We start from the raw sequence: 19305 nt of genomic DNA on the forward strand, positions 1-19305 counted from the left end.
TACCACAATTTAAAAAGAAGTGTATGTGTGTGTGTGTGTGAATGAGATGTGTGTGGGGGGAGTGTTTCTTCTCATCTGCACAGTGATATTTTCCCAATTCAAAATGAAATATAAAGTCATAATCCCATAAATCTCTGTGCTAATCACATCATTAGTAAATATTGGCCTGTGTTGGTGAGGATGTGTACATCTTAGGGAGTTTGAGGTAGAGAGGATGGAGAACATAACTTACCAGGCTTTTCTGAGAGAGAAGCAAGAATAAGATGATGGTTGGTCGGATGGGGTTTACTTGTGACTTTTTGAATGGGTGCTAGCTGAGAATTCACCATCGTCTCCATGACCCCAACAGTCCCTTAGAAGTGAGAGGATAGAGAAGGGAGCTGCACTGAGGGACGACCGAGAGAAGAGGCTTTGTGGATCGGGGTGTCCAGATGAGAAGAGGGGGAACAGGCTTTTATATAGCTTGGCAAGCAGAGTTACTAGCGACTATAGAGTCCATCTTCACGGAAGACTACATCAGAAAACCCTGGAGGGGGTGTTTGTTTAGTTCCACTTAAAAAAAAAAAAGAAATTTCACAGCAATGCTCTTATGCCAAGGGAAGAAAGAAAAAGAATTTTTCTTCTGTTTTGTTTATGCTTAATCTAGAGGGAAAAAATATAAAGTGGTATAGCTCCTTTTGCAGTGGACAGATGACCCAGGGCATAAAAAAACGAGAAAACAATAAAACAGGGTAAAGCTGAGTGACCAATGGGATGCCCCCCTTTTTTCCCCATTGACCCCCTTCACCCCACATAGCTCCAGCCCTCCAACCCCCGTAGGCCTTCACCACACTATGGTCTGTGTCCTTGGGTCATTCATATATGCATACAAATTCTTTGGTTAATCTCTCCTTCTACCTTTGAAGCATTTTAAATAACAAATAAGATAGCAAACATTCCCTGAGCTCCTTCCTTGTTCTCTGGTAGGCACAGTACCAAAAGCTTCCTGCAATGATGGCTCATTTGATACCTGTGAGGCAGACTATCATTGCCCCCACTTTACAGAAGGGAAAACTGGGCCACTAGAGTGAAGCAGCTTGCCCAAGGTGCAAGCAGGTAGCAAGGGATAAGTTGGAATTGCATGTGGATTGTCTGGCTCTGGAGACTGTTCACAACTATTGTGCAAACCCATTAGACAGATGACCCACTGGAGTGTGTGTGGGCAACACAGACTACCTGGTAGGAAGGTGAGGGAGATGTGATCTGACAAATCAAGGCCTCATCTTTCATTATGTTATTCTTTCTCTGCATTCTCTGATCCTATAGGGTTATGATGTTAGCCTAGAAATAGGATATTAGAGTTTTAAAAACCACTTGAGATGGGTTATAATCATTTGATTTGAAACCTCAACCATTTAGCATGTCAGTTTTGAGAAAATGTACTTAAATTTATCTTAAAGAGCTCTTAATTCCCCACAGGCAAAACAAAACAAGACAAAACAAAACAGAATAAAGCAAACACACACACACAAAAGGGACTGAAAATTGTCAATATTTAAGTTGGAACTCCAAAAAGAGAAGTGTACCAGAGTTTTGCTTTGATACTTGGAATCCTGTGAGCATGTGTAGTTTGGGATTCTTGGCTGACTTTGAAATCCACTTATTGGGTCAGAATTGCCAACATTCTCGGAACTGACACGGACATTTCTGGGCTCCTCCTTTTAAGAACTGTGGATTGTTGTTGGTGCCATAAGCACAATTCAACAAACTGGGTTCATGCCTGTGGAAAACTCAAACTGCAGATTTCCTGTTGTCCTTAGGGTAGATAATATTAAAAGTTGCTACGACTAACTGCAAAAACAGGTTAGCTGCACTAGCTAAGGGTTCATACAAGCCACAAGTCAACAGTGTGCTCTCAAAAAAGGCAGAAAGAACACATTTCGTAGAGGGCAAACAAGTAGGTTGGCAGACCAGTCATGGATTCCTCATTACTACTTTTAGAGGAATGTGGCAATTTTGGACTCCGAGTCTCAAAGATGCTATTATGAAAGTGAACTTCAAGCTGTGTGGACAGAATCAGGTTGCCAAGGGGATTGTAATCAGTTATTTTTCCCAAAGAGAAGTCAACATATAATGGGGAAGAGGAGGAGTTACTAGGATATTTTAGCTCTTGTGAGAACAGCCATTCTTCATTTATCAAAGAACTATAAATGAAGGAAAAGGACTTACATAGTGAAAAAAGTTTGAATGGGATATTAATTAATCCATTTGGCCAATATTAATAAAGCTTCTGGCACAAACCTGACAATGGATTAGGGGCTTTTTAAGTAGCGGCAATTTGGACAAGGGTCACATTCAGGGACTGCTATTCTGGTTGGGGACAGAGCAGAATAACAAAAGTTTTCCTGGGAGCCCCATTGGCGGGGCTCAGTGGCTGAGTGTCCACCTATGAACCAGGAGGTCATAGTTTGATTCCCGGTCAGGGCACATGCCCAGACTCAATCCCTGGTGGGGGATGTGCAGGAGGCAGCCGATCAACCATTCTAATAATTGATGTTTCTATCTCTCTCTTCCTCTCCCTTCCTCTCTGAAATCAATAAAAATATACTTAAAAAAATGTTTTCCTGGTAGTGTGATGGCACATTGAGGACACAAAAGGAAGATACCCAGTTCTTTGGGGGATACCAGGAGTTAGAAAATGTGACCCTGAAATATGAGTGTCCCACATAGACAGGGTATTCTAAATATTGTAAATATTCCCTTTGGAATGAACAAAGATACTGTTGGTCACACGGTCTAGCACCACACTGTCCAATGTGACAGCCACTTGTCACACGTGGCTATTTAAGTTTAACTTTATATCAATTAAAATGAAATAAAATTAAAAATTCAGTGGCACTAGCCATATTTTAAGCACATAGGAGCCACATGTGACTGGCGGTTACTGCATCAGACGGTGCAGACATGCGAACATCTCCAGCACCACAGAAATTCTCATTGGACAAGCACTGCTAGAGGATAGGTGCAAGGCAGTGATGGCGAACCTATGACACACGTGTCAGAGGTGACACGCGAACTCATTTTTTTGGTTGATTTTTCTTTGTTAAATGGCATTTAAATATATAAAACAAATATCAAAATATAAATCTTTGTTTTACAATGGTTGCAAATATCAAAAAATTTCTATATGTGACACGGCACCAGAGTTAAGTTAGGGTTTTTCAAAAGGCTGACAGGCCGAGCTCCAAAGGTTCGCCATTACTGGTGTAAGGTGTGGCTGGAGCCATGCCTGCAGGCAGAGGCTGTAGTTAGAGGCCTTACATGTCATAGCATGGAGCTCAGATTTTATCCACTAGGCCAGGCATCAGCTAACTTCTTCTGTAAAGGGCCAGATTGTCAATAGTCTTGGCTCTTGGGACCACACGGTCTTTGCCAAAACAACACAGCTCTGATGGTGATGTTGAGATCAACCACAGACAATCCATAAACAAATGAGCATGGCTGTGTTCCAATAACACTCTATTTGTAAGAACCGGCAAAGGGGTGGATTTGGCCCTTAGACCATGGTAGCTTGCTGACCCTGCTCTAGCCCATTAAGAGCCACCTGAAGGCTTTGAAGCCAGAAAGTTGCATAACTAGATGTGTGCTTTAGAAAGATCCTTCTAGTAGTAGAGTGAGGACAGATTTAAGAAGTGTGGGATGTAAGACTATAATAGTCCAGTCGAAGAGGACAGGGGCCTGAAATCGGAATGTTACCCAATGAATACGGCTGGAGAAAAGGGAATGTGTTTGTGCTTTTAAGTTGGGTAGCAGGGCACTGGTGACAGTGGAGAAATATGAAATGACATAGAAGAATAAAGCTCGGGTGATTGGGTAGTTGGTGGCTCACTGAGTTAGAGAATATAGGAGTAAGAAGAGATTTGGGGAAGGACGATGACTTCGGTTTGGGTCCGGGAGCATTTAAGGTGCCATACGTGTGAGTCATCAGCAGAGGATTACTCGCTAAAGCCTTGAGTCATAGAAAATACCCAGGGAGAGAGTCAGAGTGAGAGGGATGCAAATGATAGTGCCTTGAATATCACCAAAGTGGAGGGCTCAAGGGAACTGAGAAGGAATTGTTACTGGCATCGGGATGAGAACCAGGGAAGAATGGTATTGCAGGGAACCAGAGAAGACTTTCAGAATACCAATGAGAAGACTAAAAAGATTCCATTAAGTTTGGTAATTAAAAAGCAGTTTTGGAATGTTACCCAGAATAGATTTGATAAAACAAAATAAAACCAAGAAAATCACCACCAAATTGTCTAGAATCTCTCTCACTTTCTTTTTAAAAAAATATGTTAAAAGGGTTGAAACACTTTTTATGTTCTTGGTTTTTCTTTTAGCACTAAGTGGTAGAAGTACTTAAGTGATCAGGGTCATTTGAATCTCACTTTGTAAATGGTAGGTCTAGCAATCACTCTACTTAGGGGTGGAAAGGCAAGTAAGATCTTGTCTGATCACCCGAGGTGATCTCTGCAAATTCCTTGGGTAAGCTTCATGCTGGGAGTGTTGGAAAGTGGATAGATAACCCCTTAAAAGGATATGGAGTTCTGATTTTAGGGAGTGTGACAACAAAAACAGTGGACCTCCTGAGACAAGCGACCCTGGAGTTTTATGTAATAACCACACTCGATACATATAAAGGTTCTATCCTGAAGCCACCTTAATAAAGAAACTAAGTAGAAGCAGCTTTAAGATAAAATCATGTGATTTGGGCGTGACCCATTTCACAACTTAATGGTTAAAGGATTAGTCATCCCTTCAATGGAGGAGTTTCAAATGATTGACAGCCACCTTGGAAGAGGTTTATATAAGGAAATAGTTTACATGCTGGTGGATGACCATGTCTCACTCAAACTTTGGGTGATTTGTTGTTTAAAATTTTGTCTGAAAACATGGAGAAACTGGCAAAAACAAGCTCGTGGTTTTCAAGAGTATTTCTTGAGAGAATTAGAATTTGTTTCTGAAGGAATTGCTTAACTAGCACATGAAAAGCTGAGTAACACACGTTTCTGAAGCGTTTCCATTAATTTTGCCTCTAGAAGCCACATCAAGGGAAAGTGAAACTGACAATAACATAATACTAACAACAAAAATAAAAAAGGAGTCCTTTCATCTGCAGTGACCAACTGGTTCCCTCACTCAGACCAGAATACATTCTTAACTGGCCCTGCAGTTTTCCCGTGAAGTGACTTGACTCTCTGCTGCTCTGTTCGCTCTCCTCGGCCTGACTCTGCCCAGACCTGCAAAGTCATCCTGAGAGTGCCTCCGCCTCCGGGCTGCTTGAGTAGGTGGCAAACCTCTAGAGCGCAAAGTGTGAAAAGTAAATTGAACTCCCTACAGAGCAATACTAAAAAGGAAAGCTGCTTACAATACATTCGCCCACGTTCTTGATACTAAAAGAATTACAATGGAATCCACAACTAGAATATTTTTAAAGAATTTAAATGAAATAATAAACGTACCTAGAAAAATACACGAGTGAGGACTTAAATGAATATTGTGAAAAGAGGAGCAACGATGGAAGGGGTGAGGGAGATCCCTTTAGATATTAGAATATATTATAAAATAATAATTGAAAAGGCATGATAGCGACACAAAAATAAAATGGCTCAAAAGGGAGCCATAATATATGGTAATCTAAAAGTAACGAAAATGGGAAAAGAGGATATATAAATAGATACTATTTTAATTTCACATTTAGTTCCTTCCAGGAGTCAGAATAAATTCCAAATAGATTAGAGTCAAGAAGGAAAATCAGCAGAGAATGGACTACAATATTTGTCCAAAAAGGTGTTGATTTTTAACGAAATTACAACAGAGAAGAAGACTCATGTATGAGAGATACAGGTCGACACAATACTATGAAACAGCGGATTCACACTGTGCCCTCCCTCTAGACTACTTTAGGGCCATTTCTTTGTACCCAGGGAGTTGACAAGCACAGTGGTTTAGACACAGATTCTGGAGCCAATCAGGGTTTGGATCTTGGTTCTACTACTTACTTATTTGCTAATTACTTAACCTTTGGTTTCCAGATTCATAAAATGGAGTAAATGTAATATATCTCCCAGGATTGTTATAGAACGTGATGAATTTATATTTTAAAAACACAATGTCTGGCAGGTAGAAAGCACTAAGTTAAATGTTAGTATTGTTATTGTAGTCTTTATTTCCTCAAACACCAAGTTTGAAAAGTGGGTTGAACTTCGATATAGCTCAGCACAGCGCAATACAAAAGGAGAATGATAGAAACAACCCATTTTTCTATTTCTAAAGAAAAGTACACTTGGATTGCCTAGATTATCTAGTCTATTAAACTGTTATTTGAGATTCCCTGAAAGGAGTTTGTAATGGAAATAAGTTATTTCTATAAAATCAGGAAGTCCTTCATAAAAGTTACATGCAAGAAAATGACGCATGGAAACTCCTTGAAGTAGATGTATAAAGATATGTCTCAAATATGAATAAGCATGCTTCTTTTCACTTTTTAAAGAACCCAAATCTGGTTTTAGTTCCATGAAATCACAATGCCCATAAACGCTGCCAATACCCACTTGGGAGCCCAGAACATTCCCTGCCCCTCGGAGAGCAAGCCAATCCCCCATTAGGAACCCTTGGGAAACGGCAATGACAAACCCAAGGGAAAAGTGCATGAGCTGAGGTTGGTTTATATTTTATGAAGTAAGAAGTCTGTGTCTTACTATCACAATCTCCGTGTTTCCCACAATTTAACAGAAATAGATTGGCATAGATATTCTCAGTTTTATCTAGAGTGAAAATTTGTTTTAAACCGTGCAGTTATATTAAGTTAGGAGGATGATTTTGCCTTAATCAGATTGGGCTCTTATAAAATCCTGAGTCCATAAAAAATATATATCGACTGCTTGGGGTACAGAAGGTAACGTGGCGAATGCAAAATAATTGGGAAGAAAATTCATTTGAATATGCTTGATGAGAATTTCAGGGCACTGGTAAGAGTAGCTGAAGGCAGGACATGCCAATGGGGGGGGGGCGGGGTGTTAAAGTGAGTGAGTGTGTAAAGTAGAAGTTTTCTCCACGGAAGAAAGTTGGAGCCATGTATTAAAGTGTCGGGGCTGGTTTGGCTGAGCTGAAAGTGGAGAAGCTGCACAAATACAGCTACAAGCAGCACATAGGGAAGGTCTTATCTCCGGTCTAGTGATATGTCCAGAAAAATATTTACAAACTTCCAGTTAGAAAGTAAGTCACAGCTCTAGCCAGTTTGGCTCAGTAGATAGAATGTCGGTTTACATGGACCAAAGGATCTTGGGTTCAATTCAGGTCAAGGGCACGTGCCTCAGTCGTAGGCTCCTCCCCGGCCTGGACCGAGGTCAGGGCATGTGCAGGAGGCAACCAATCAATGTGTTTCTTTCACATGGATATTTCTCTCTGTCTTTCCCTCTCTCTTCTACTCTAAAATTCCATGGAAAAATATCCTCGGGTGAGAAAAAAAAAAGAAGGAAATTAAGTCAAGGGATATAATGATAGCATAAGGAACAGGGTCAATAATATCACAATAATTATGTAAGGTGACAGATAGTTATTAGACATAGTGTGGTCATCACTTTGTAAGGTATATAAATATTGAGTCACTATGTTGTATACCTGAAACTATGGGTAATATAAAATTGTATGTCCTTTATAATTTTAAAAAAATGTTAATTGAGATTTTGTTCAGATGGCAGGGTTTTTACTTTCTCTACATATTCCTTTATTTTTTGAAAAATTCTATCACCCTCATGCATCTCAGTTTTACAAGGGGAAAAAAAATAAAGCTATTTACATTTAGAGGTGAAACTTCTTTTGCAGATATCACATTAGTGGATAAACAGAGGCTGTATAAGTAAACCTACTGGTTACAAATATAGAACATGGGGTATTATACTAAAACTGGAGGCCTAGTGCACGAAATCATGCACTGGGGGTGGGGGTGGAGGGTCCCTCAGCCTGGCCTGTGCCCTCTCGCAGTCCGGAACCCCTCGGGGGATGTCTGCCTGCTGGCTTAGGCCCGATCCCCCCAGGACATCCCTCTCGCAGTCCGGGACCCCTTGCTCCTTACTGCCCACCTGCTTGCTGCTCCTTAGCGCTGCCACGGAGGCGGGAGAGGCTCCTGCCACTGCTGCTGTGCTTGCCAGTCGTGAGCCTGGCTTCTGGCTGAGCTGCGCTCCCCTTGCGGAAGTGCACTGACCACCAGGGGGCAGCTCCTGCATTGAATGTCTGCCCCCTGGTAGTCAGTGTGCATCATATCGACCCGTCATTCCGGTTGTTCCACCGTAATGGTCGCTTAGGCTTTTATTATATAGATTTTTGGTTCCATTTGCCCAGAATATATTACATTTAAACTCCCCCCCCCCCCATTTTTATTATGAAAAATTGCAAGTATAGCATCCAAGAGTTGAGACTGAAGTTGAAAGTGAACAACAAAATACCCCCACTTAGATTCAAAAGTTGTTTGCATTCTGCTCTTCTTGCATTTGCTTGATCACATCTACTGATTAATCCATTCACCTTTGTTCTTTGATGCATTTCAAAGTGAGTTGCAGACATCAATACCCTATTTGATACTAAATTTTAACCATCCCCCAATACCCTCTCACACACACTGGAGACCAACCATGGAACCCCAAGCAGGCTGAAATCTGATCTTTTCCCCAAACCTAGACATTGCTTCCAATCCAAACAGGTCCCAAATCAGCCGCCTTCCCAGAAGGCAAAGTTTACCAAACCTTTCCCTGACTCTTTCTACATATCCAGAACTGTGCAATTTATCCAACTCATAGGATATTAAGGCCAGAAAGGGAAACTATTTGATCTGGAGTCGCCAGCTCCGAAGTTTCCAGGAAGCAAGTGGGTAATAGAAAAAGTGGGTATCGTGTGTAAGATAATCAAGTAGATCTCATCATGGAGACTCACCAGACCTCAGTGTGGGGAAGGAACAAGGAGAAGTTGAGAAAACAGAATTTACAGTTGGGGTACGGCTCCCAGGCTCAGCCTACAGGTTCCAAGGGCCCTGTATTGTAACCAATGTCTCTCCTTTTGTCTCCCCTGTGGGTCTAGGACACTGAAAGGTACACATTTAGTAGGATAGCTTGAAGAGTACACTGTTAAATAGAATCATTTTTTAAAAGCATGCATGGATGTAAACATGTGGAATGGTTCTAGTTTTTGCAAGTTACTTGCCCAAAAAGACATATTCCTCTTCCTCCCTGCCTCCCCCTGGAATGAATGAAGTCAAAGAAGAGAGGAACCAGTTTTCTTACTGATCAAAGAGTAGGTGTAGCATCATTTCTCAGGAATGTGCTGGTAGACCTGTGTGTGTGTGTGTGTGTGTGTGTGTGTGTGTGTGTGTGTGTGTGTGACAAATTAAATGGAAGGATTTGCCACATGCAAGGGAAGAAAAATAAGAAGAGTCAAGATGTGTAGAAACTATATCTGGGTTTTCTTGCCTAATTAGCCATGAAGACCTGGTTATTCTGGATACTTTCTGGAACTTCCTCCCACGCTCCTTGCCCTGCTTATCATATTCAATCAAGCTTGCTCAGGTTGTCTAACTTTTATAGCTACTGAAAATTGAAACCATCTATGCTATGCATGTTCAGTAACTACAGATGGATCTTTCTTAGAAATCAGAAATTACAACAATTCCACCCTCACTCTTTGTTTGGTAATTAACATCAGAAAGTTTGGAAACTCCCTACCCCTCACTCCATCAGATAACTAGTTTAAACACTGTATATCTTTGCCCTATTGTGTTGGGATAGCTATGTTCTGCTATTTAAAAAAAACAACAAAACAAAACAAAACAAAAAAACCAACAGAAAAAAACTCCACCCAGCCCTGAAATGCTGTCTCATGCACTTGTGGGTAAATGTGATAAAAGTAGTTTCTTTCGGATGAATGTCCACTTGTGATAAAGTAAACCCAACTACTTTTCTTTCAAAGTTGTAATAACTTTGCAAGTCATTTTTTTTGGACAATGTCCATATACTGACAAATTAAAATGTATTCATGTAAGTTAAACCTCCCAAATGTCTATCTATTTAAGTGTTCTTCCTAGATTTCACATGAATTCTTTTAACAAAATGTCTGTCAAAGATCGAATTCAGCAGATGTTTACTTCAACTCCACTTCTTTTAATCTCTGCCAGAATTTTCATAAGGGTTGAATTTATAGTTGGCTTATCAGTTTTTGTAGCTAAAATATGACTATAGAACCATGATTTTGAGCTCTGGTTTTATAATTCCACTAGCTGTTTTTAAAGGCATATAGTAAAATTCTGAAATTTTTCATGAAAAAAGGTAATTTTTTTTAACCAATATTTTTAAAGACCATATAGCATTGTGAGAGAAATGGGTTTTATAAAACAAAAGGTCTCAATATGTAAAAAAGAGAAATATTCTTTAAACATTTTTTTAAAATTTCCATTCTCAAAATACTTATTTTGATTTAATTTGTTTTTCAGGTTCTTTGCATGTTTTACTTACAAAATAGTTTAGAAAAGTTCTGTACAACATACCTGTGTGACAGGTATTTTCTGAGGACCTTTGTGTATAAAGCTATGTAACCCTTATAACATCCTTATAAGTAGATATAGTTATTCATCCATTTTTACACATGGAGAAACTGAGGTATAGAGAGGGTAAATTGTTCAAAGTCATATGGCTGGTAATGGGCAGTGCTGAGATTCAAACCCAGGAAGTCCAACTCCAGAGTCATTTTAAACTCTGTTCACTAAAAGTTCACCAGTTTGCACTTAGAATGCCAGAAACACCAGGTAAGAGTTGGCATAAGTGATTGTCAGAATGGGCCAAGCAGTAAATGAATAACTAAATCGAACTTTGACTGAAGGCTTGAACCATTGGGGAACTTAAAAGAAAAAAGTACCTAAGCCCCACCCAGGCCAGCTGACCCAGAAACTCTGGGGGTGGCAGGTGATTCCAGTGTGCAGCCAGGCTGAGAACCATTGATCCAAACCTCGTTAGCTAAGTCTTAGCACAGGGGATCTCAAACTGTAACCACTCAGAATCAGAACCACTCAGAAGGCTTGTTCATAAACACAAGTGGCTGGGTCTCACTCCCAGGACAGCTTTTTCAGTCTTGACTGGAGCCCAAATATTTCTATTAAGTTCCCAGATGGTGTTCCTGCCGCTGGTTTAGGGAGTACACTTTGAGAACCACTGTCTTAATAGGTTGGGGAAAGGAGAAAAGGGGTGATGGAGACCTGGAAGAAACTGGACTAATTCTCTCCGTATCTCATCAACCCTGCTGCTCACACATGTCCTCTACTTTGTTGTTTTACCCAAGGCCACTGAGCAAGGATAAGGGGAAAAAAGAAAACAGAAAGATATGAAGCTAAAGGGAAGTGAGGAAAAAGAGAGAAGAGGAATCAACTGGTCAGTAATTAAAGTTTTCTAGCTCTCTCATTGACCTAACCACATGTCAAGAGTAAAAAATAAAAATATTTAAAGATGGCCTTATTAAAAAAGAAGAGGAACCATTCTAGATCAGAAAGAAAATAGAAACGCTAGGAAGTGAGTGACACTGGAGGACGGGTGAGGTGAGCTGTTGGTTCAGGATATGGAAGCATTTGTTTGTTCAGCTCCTATAGGGTCATCTGAAAACCTGAGCTAGGGTCGCTCTTTGAAACCAAGGGCAGGGACAGATACGCTTTCCCATCCTTAGCACCATGAAAGGGGGCCAAATGATTGGCAACTAAAAATTTGCCTTAGGAGAGACAAACATTTCTCAACGGGATGATTTTGATAAAGTATGGGTGGGGGTGGGGAACACATCCTATCTAATAAAGAGGGGATATGCAAATTGACCGTCACGCCATCACAAAGATGGTGGCGCCCACAGCAGAGGCGGGGTTTCTGTAACACAAGATGGCTGCACCCACAGCAGAGGCTGAGTTCCCATAACGAGCCTTAATGAGCAATCAGCAGGGACCTGAGGCTGCGTGGCACTGGGCCGGGGCAGGGGACCTAAGGCTGTGCCCCCCGTCAGATGGGGCTTGATGGGGGACCTCAGGCCGCACCTCCTGCTCTGGCACCAGGCCAGGGGACCTGAGCCCATGCCCCCCACCTGGCGGGGCTTGACAGGGGACCTCAAGGTGCACCCCCTGCCCCGGTGCTGGGCCAGGGGACCTCAGGCCACATCCCCCACCAGGCGGGGCTTGATGGGAGACTTCAAGGCGAATCCCCCATCCCGGCCCAGGCTGGGGGATCTCAGGCCATGCTGCCCGCCCTGGCACCGGGCCAAGGGACCTCAGGCTGCACCCCCTGTCCTGGCGCCAGGCCGGGGACCTAAGGGTGTGCCAGGGGACCTGAGGTTGCGCCCCCCGCCCAGCAGGGTTTGACAGGGGACCTGAGGCTGCACCCCCCGCCCAGCAGGGCTTTGACAAGGGGACCTGAGGCTGCACCCCCCACCCTGCGGGGTTTGACGGGGGACCTGAGGCTGCGCCCCCCCACCCAGTGCCTGGCCAGGGGACTTGAGGCTGTGCCTCCCACCTGGCGGGGCTTGTCAAGGGTGGGGCGGCCGGATCTGGATCTTGCCCAATGGGGGTGGGGCTGGCTGGGGCTGGGTCTAGTGCAATTTTGAGGCACTGCAGGTGAGCGGGGACTTGACTCTGGGTCCCACGGCTCTGACAGGAGGAAGATTTTCATATACATTTTACTAATTTTCTTTCATCTCTGACACTTCTATTATAGAGAAAGGGCAAATAGCAATATTAAAATATTTTCTCTAATTAATCCCCTTTTAATGTGCATGAATTTCGTGCACTGTGCCACTAGTGGGTGGGAACCAGAGATGCTGCTAAACATCCTACAATGAATAAAAGTGATGAGGTTGAGAAACCCTGAGTTAGAAACAGCCCCAGAGCAAGAACTTGGGCCAAGATACCAGTTGACTATGTAATGAATGTGCTAAGTGCAATATTACTGTGGGCCTGGATCATGCAGCTGTCAATATAAACCTGGGTCTAGGCTCTAGTCCTCAGGAAGAAGTAGTAGAGATCAGCACAACACTAGAGAAGGTGGAGTAAAACTAAAAAAAAAAAAAGACCGTACCCTTTTATGTAATGATGTTTACTTTGAATTTATATTAGTTCACACAAACACTCCATCCAGCTCAAAATTCCAAAATATAAGAAGAAACTATTAGTAAAAAAATAAAAACCCACAAAATAAACAATTATAAAATAGGTCTACCTAAATTAAATTAAGAGAACAATCTGAAAATGACTTCAGAACTTCAGGACTCAACAAGAAACAAACAAGTGAATAATATCCATAAGAATATTTGCAACAAAAATGGGCATTTTATGGATATAGACATACAAAATGAAAATATAAAAATATGACCGCGAAGGCAAGATGCCGGGATTCTCTGCTGTTGGAGAGAGGAGCATGGAACTTGGAAAGGCAAAGAGAAGGCTTCAACATTGTCTTTTGTTATGTTTTGAAAAGATGGCAAGTGGCAATATTATGGCAAAATAGTAACATGTGTGAGATTTGTGTGGTGAGAATGTGAGCATTTGCTGTTGTTTGTTTTATAACATACCATAATATTTTATTGTATTTTTATACTCTAATATTTTTAAAAGAGAAGGACATGAGGAGAAATAAAGGGCAGATGGGATGCACCTCAAAGTATTAGGGAAATGATATTAACGTGACCAAATCGAGAGCTGGAGCCCCACACCCATTCACTTCAAGAACAAGGGTGCCACACACTTAGTGTATTCTAAAATGTACTCTAAGATGTGGCTCTCATTTCCTTCTACATGCATCAATGTGTAGATGACAGAGAAAAAAAAGTAACACATTGGGCTAGCTCTTGCTGCAAAAGGTAGATGGCCCCTTCTGCAGAAGAAGAGAGGAAGAGAGATAAGAGTGAGTCAGGGAGTGGGGGTGGGGTTGGGGCAGCATGTGGAAGTAAATGGATTTCTATTTGGGAATATTAACATATCATTCAAGATTATGATTGACCCTCCCCACCCCCACCCCCAACTTACAAGCTACGGACAAGAATCACCACTCTACTTGAAAGAAGTGGGTTGGAGCCATAGTTCCCAAAGGGATCCTTCTAGAATGGGATGTTAAATATGCTGATTTCCCTAAGACACCAGCATTCAACTAGGTTTCCATTGCAGCCTTTCAAGTTCTGACTCCCTACATTGATTCTCTAACTTGGCTGTGTGCAAATTTGAGGCCACAATTTTGAAAAAGGAGGGAGAACATTCAATATTGAAGTCCCAAGCCATGATCAAGGCTGTCTGCTGAGGACACATGTCACTTAGCGGTTCTCAATCTGTGGGTCGCGAACAATGAAAATACATCCTGCACATTAGATATTTACATTATGATTCTTAACAGTAGCAAAATTACAGTTATGAAGTAGCAACGAAAATAATTTTATGGTTGGGGGTCACCACAACATGAGGAACTGTATTAAAGGGTCGCGGCATTAGGAAGGTTGAGAACCACTGCAGGAAGCCCTACACTGAAAATGCAGATTGGGCAATGGTGCTCTCTCCTTGGCTAGGAGCCTCTTGTGACTGCTGGGGTGCACAAAATAAGGTGGGATTCCTTGTCATGGCATTCGAGACAACTCAGGTAAGTGGCCACTGCCTATTTCTTGGAAGCACCTCTTGCCACTCTCCTCTTCTCTTGCTCATCCTCCAGACATCCTGGTCCCCCTGCAGATCCAGTCTTTCCTCTGCCTCACTTCTTCCACAGCTGCTGTTTCCTCTGCCAATTCCCTGTGCCCACTTCCCCATGCCCAGCTCCTTCTCACTCCTGTGCAGCAATTCTCAGCCCTTGCTGGGCCCAGCTCCCATGTCAAGCTTTTGATTTAACTGGTTACATGGGGGCCTTGAGAATGGGGGTGACAGATAAGCTGCTGGAGTGATTCTAATGTGTAACCAGAGTTGAGAGCCACTGCTTTATTCTAAACTTCACCTCACCAGAGACCAGACCCCTTCCTACGAAGACATCTCCTCTATATGCTCTACTAGCTCCTAGTCATCTCCTCCAAGGTTACTACAAGGTGTTTATTTATATGTTTGCTTTGACTAACTTCGGATCTACCCACTACCTCAGAACAGTGGTCTCCAAGTGCCTGACCAGTGGCATGAGAATCATCTGGGAATCGATTAGCGATATGAATTCTCAGGTGCATCCCTGAGCCTCCAGGGGACCCAGGTGCCCACTGCAGGGAGTGTACACCCAGGAAGCCAGCACCGCCCCCCCTCCCCCAGGTGGTTCGCCCTGCATCCTCACCTACCAGAGCCCCAGCATGGAGTCGGGCTCCATACCTTGGTGGAATGAATGAGTGAGTGATACACTTTTCTCTTGTCAGTAGCTTACCTGTGAATAAAAACTGAACGAAAGGAGCTAAACAAACAGAAACCCCAAACACATTATTTGCTTCATTTCTTAAAACCTTCTAAGATGTACTTACAAAATTTTTTCTCCTCACTAACCACAAACATACAAAAATTTGTGCATTATTTGATATCTGTTCCCCAGAAATTTTACAAATTGAAATGTACCTAAAAACACCTGTCTTATGAACAGGTATGATTTGCTATTATTCCCATTTTAAGGCTATGGAGTGAGCTGATTTGTCTAAGGTTGCAGATTAAGTCAGTTTCCACAGGGGCAGATGTTTGAGAGGCAGAATCCTATTGCTCATGGCCTTTCACCTCTGCAATGTGGAGCCATATTATAAAGAACACGGGGGAACACCTAGGCCAATGGTCAGCAAACTGCGGCTCGGTGGGCCACGGCTCGCAAGCCACATGCAGCTCTTTGGCCCCTTGGGTGTGGCTCTTCCACAAAATACCGACTTCTGCGCATGGGCCACGAAGTTTCAATTGCACTGTACGTGCGCGCCCACATGTGGTGTTGTGTGGAGGAGCTGCGCTGGCGGGGGGGGGGGGGGAGCCATTCGTAGCTTGAGAGCGGCAGTTTGCCGACCACAGATAGGCCAACTCTGTACCTTCACTGAGCAGCTGGAGGGACTGGGTCAAGATTGCGCAGGTGTGATGAGAGGCGGGGCCTGGAACCCGGCTCTCCTTGACACTGTGTGGCTAACACCCATCAATCTTATAAACCATGTGCTTGTCCTCACAAAATCCCACATACTTTGGGCTTCGTGCCCACAGGTTTCCACAGTTCCTCTACCAATGGTTACAAGGTTCAGGCAATAAAAGGTGAATTTCCCAACGACCACCTGGGCAATGACATGCCCCACTTTCTGGTATCTTTTTCCCTGCACTGAGCCTGGAGGAGGCCAGGTTAGTCACACCTGTAACACAGTAGGTGCACTTGGGAGGGGGAGGTGGGAGGGGGCATTTGATCATTTAACTCCCCTTCTTTAACTGTGGGGTGGCGAACCACAAAGCCAGGAACCCCTCCAGCCTTCTATCCCAGTGGCTTCTGCAAGGTTTAGATAAAGTGAGCATTCTGGAACTTGGACAATTGATACTGACCATAGCAGCGGCTGCTCCGCCAGCTGATTCCCAACTCTAACAGGAGGGCCACCTGCCTGGGGAAAGGCCCCTCGGACTCTAAAAGCCAGTCCTTTTCTAGGACCGCTCTGTTGTCTTCTCTGGACCTACTTTTTCTCAGATGCAGCAGAATGTACAAATGCTCAGACTCTGAGAGCAGACAGCACTGGGCACAAACTCCAGTCCCAGTATGTGATAGTTGTGTGGCTGTGAGCAAGTGACTTACTCTTCCCGTGATTCAGTGTGCTCAGCTGGACAACAGAAATAACAGCAGTGCCTGTCTCTAAGGTTTGTTATGGGATTTAATGAGATATTGTATGCCAGGGCTCACACATCTCATTGCTGTCATCATACTCCTCCTGCGCTTGCTGAGAGTCTCTAGGCCTCTTTAGGAAATTATTTATTTGGAGCTAAAAGGAAGGACACTCATATTCATCTAGTGTCTGGCTGGTGCCTGCCCTGGAATAGGCGCTCTATAATTGTGATCTTATTTACTCTCCAAAACAACACTGTGGGATAGTTATCATCATCATCATCATCATCATCATCATCTCCTTCTCCTCCTTATCATCATCATCATCATCTCACCACTGTTAGATAAGGAGACAACCTTAGAACTTAAATGACTTGTGAAAAAACATACAACTAGTAAACAACACATAAAAAGCCGTGAATATAGCCCTTCGACTGTGCTATGATGCTTTCAAGGAGAAAAAGTAGGGTTTGTGTTCCTTCCTTTAATATGCTATCTGCCTCTCTGCAGCTCTGTTGGGGGAGAGAGGAATTAACAGGAATATACTTCCTCTTCGCTGACATGCTACACAGATCGGCAGATATATACCATAACTGCAACTTGGAAATTTATTTACTGCCCCATTATAGAGTAAGTAAGCTTAAATTAGAAATGACACCTAATTCATATATTATCCAAAACATTTCTAATAAAAATCGGTAAGGAAATGGTTTATACAGTATGATGGCACTTATAGAAAATTATATTTATAAAATATATTTTTAAGTGATAAAATTTTAGGATTGGTACTGACTTAACAATGATTATTCCCTAGATGATAAACTATAGAAACTATGTATTGTTTCATTTCTGCATATCTATATATCTAAGAAATTGTCTTTAACAACAGGTGCTGCTTTTATAAGAAGATAATCTCATAAGAAAACATTGCTTACATATTACACCAAACACACACTATGCAGTTAAACGTCCTTTTTTTCCTGCTGTTATCCTCTCGTTTTCCCCATGAAAGTCTAAATAACTCTCTGTGAACCACAATGTCCTCATTTCTTTTTTTTCTTAGGAATCTGTAACTTATATTTTAAAAATTACTCAGAAACATGTGTACACTCCAGTGAGACATTGGTACCATATTAAATTTTACATTTGATCACCTGTTGGAGAAACGCCCTGGTTTATGTTGGAGGAGGAGATCAGTAACTAAGGTCAAGCTGTTTTCTAAGAATCCTGGACCTAGAGACCCAGTTTGGAAACACTAAAGGGATGTGAGAGCCCCACCTTGATAGGTGACTGCCTTCCTCCCACAGGTGCGGCTGCAGGGGGGTCATGTGCTACTATTTTTGTCACCGCTGCACATTCCTCCCCCATGACTGCAACTCTGACCCCCTGGCTCCTCCTCTCCTCCAGGGCATGGTTACCCTCTCACCTCCACACTTTCCCTTCTGGCTCAAGAGCTCGCAGACTACAAACACACCCCATGAACTCCTTTCCCCTCCATCCCGATGCCTGCCGTGCGCTCCCTCCCCCACTGAGAGCCTGTAAGAGTCCCGGCCTCATTCCCCATCTTCTCACCGGAAGCTGGTAAAGGAAGTCCTCCTCTATGTGGAGAGGAGGGAAACCAGTCTTCCCTGGGGCTGGGGAGGGGCGTGTGTGGGACAGAAGGCTGACTCTCTTCTAGACTCTGGAGCGTAAGAACACCACATGTGTAAGAACGCAGTCAAGTTTCACAGAGAAATAATAGGAAATTGTAGCAGGAGGTGAACGCTGTAGTTCAGCTACATTATAAGTTAAGCTAGTTTTTATGGTACAACTGGGAACCTGGTCACAATTTTGAGTGCACTCTAATGAATGACTTTCAACTAACGGTGGGAACACAACCTGTCCCTAAGTTTTGGACTATTTGGGCTGTGTTCACTTCTCTTAATTAAAATAATAAAAAAAAATACATTTAAAAACAAACAAACAAACAAACAAAAGAGCTCCTTTTGCAAAGTCCACTGTGTTGTCAAAATGGCCCTCCCCATCAGCAATATCACCCAGCGCGCATCACTGGAGTTCTCTTCTGGGTCCAAAGTTCTCTTAATAGAACTATGGACATTGCTCGTTCTGGAGCTCAGCTAGCTTCAGAGGCCAAGACGAAAAACACAACTGCTCTTTCTCTAAGGCATAGCTCTTCCTCTATTCTGAAGGCTGGAGTCAGAAAAGGGAACTCCTGCAGCCCCAGTCTCTCCAGCGACATAATAAAGACTCAGCAGCTTTCATAGCAAATGGAACAACTTGGGACAAGCAAAACTTCCCAAGGCCTGGAGGACCTGGCGAAAGCACCCACCCCTCTCTGCTCCATGGAGAGAAGGTTAGGTGTTGCCAGGAGACCAAAGAGAGCGGTAAAATGGGTTACTTACCATTTTTCTTGAAAAGAGTTGATGTGCCTGGCACCCAGTGACCCCAAAGATGCCGTAACTCGGGCAGTGAATGTGCAAGTTAGCTTTGCAGA

The 19305-nt window shown here is 42.8% G+C and overlaps 1 protein-coding gene across 1 annotated transcript in view; it reads right to left on the reverse strand.

Moving 5' to 3' along the window:
- The window catches only part of FYB1 (FYN binding protein 1), a 132355-nt gene extending 113050 nt beyond the window's left edge, over nt 1-19305 (reverse strand). Inside the window, exon 1 of the mRNA XM_006090135.3 lies at nt 19214-19305. Coding sequence (XP_006090197.1) covers nt 19214-19216 — 3 coding nt within the window. The 5' untranslated portion in view covers nt 19217-19305. The remainder of the gene's footprint in view (nt 1-19213) is intronic.

The sequence above is a fragment of the Myotis lucifugus genome, unplaced genomic scaffold, assembly GCF_000147115.1.
Source record: "Myotis lucifugus unplaced genomic scaffold, Myoluc2.0 scaffold_68, whole genome shotgun sequence".
In the NCBI taxonomy this organism is placed as follows: domain Eukaryota; kingdom Metazoa; phylum Chordata; class Mammalia; order Chiroptera; family Vespertilionidae; genus Myotis; species Myotis lucifugus.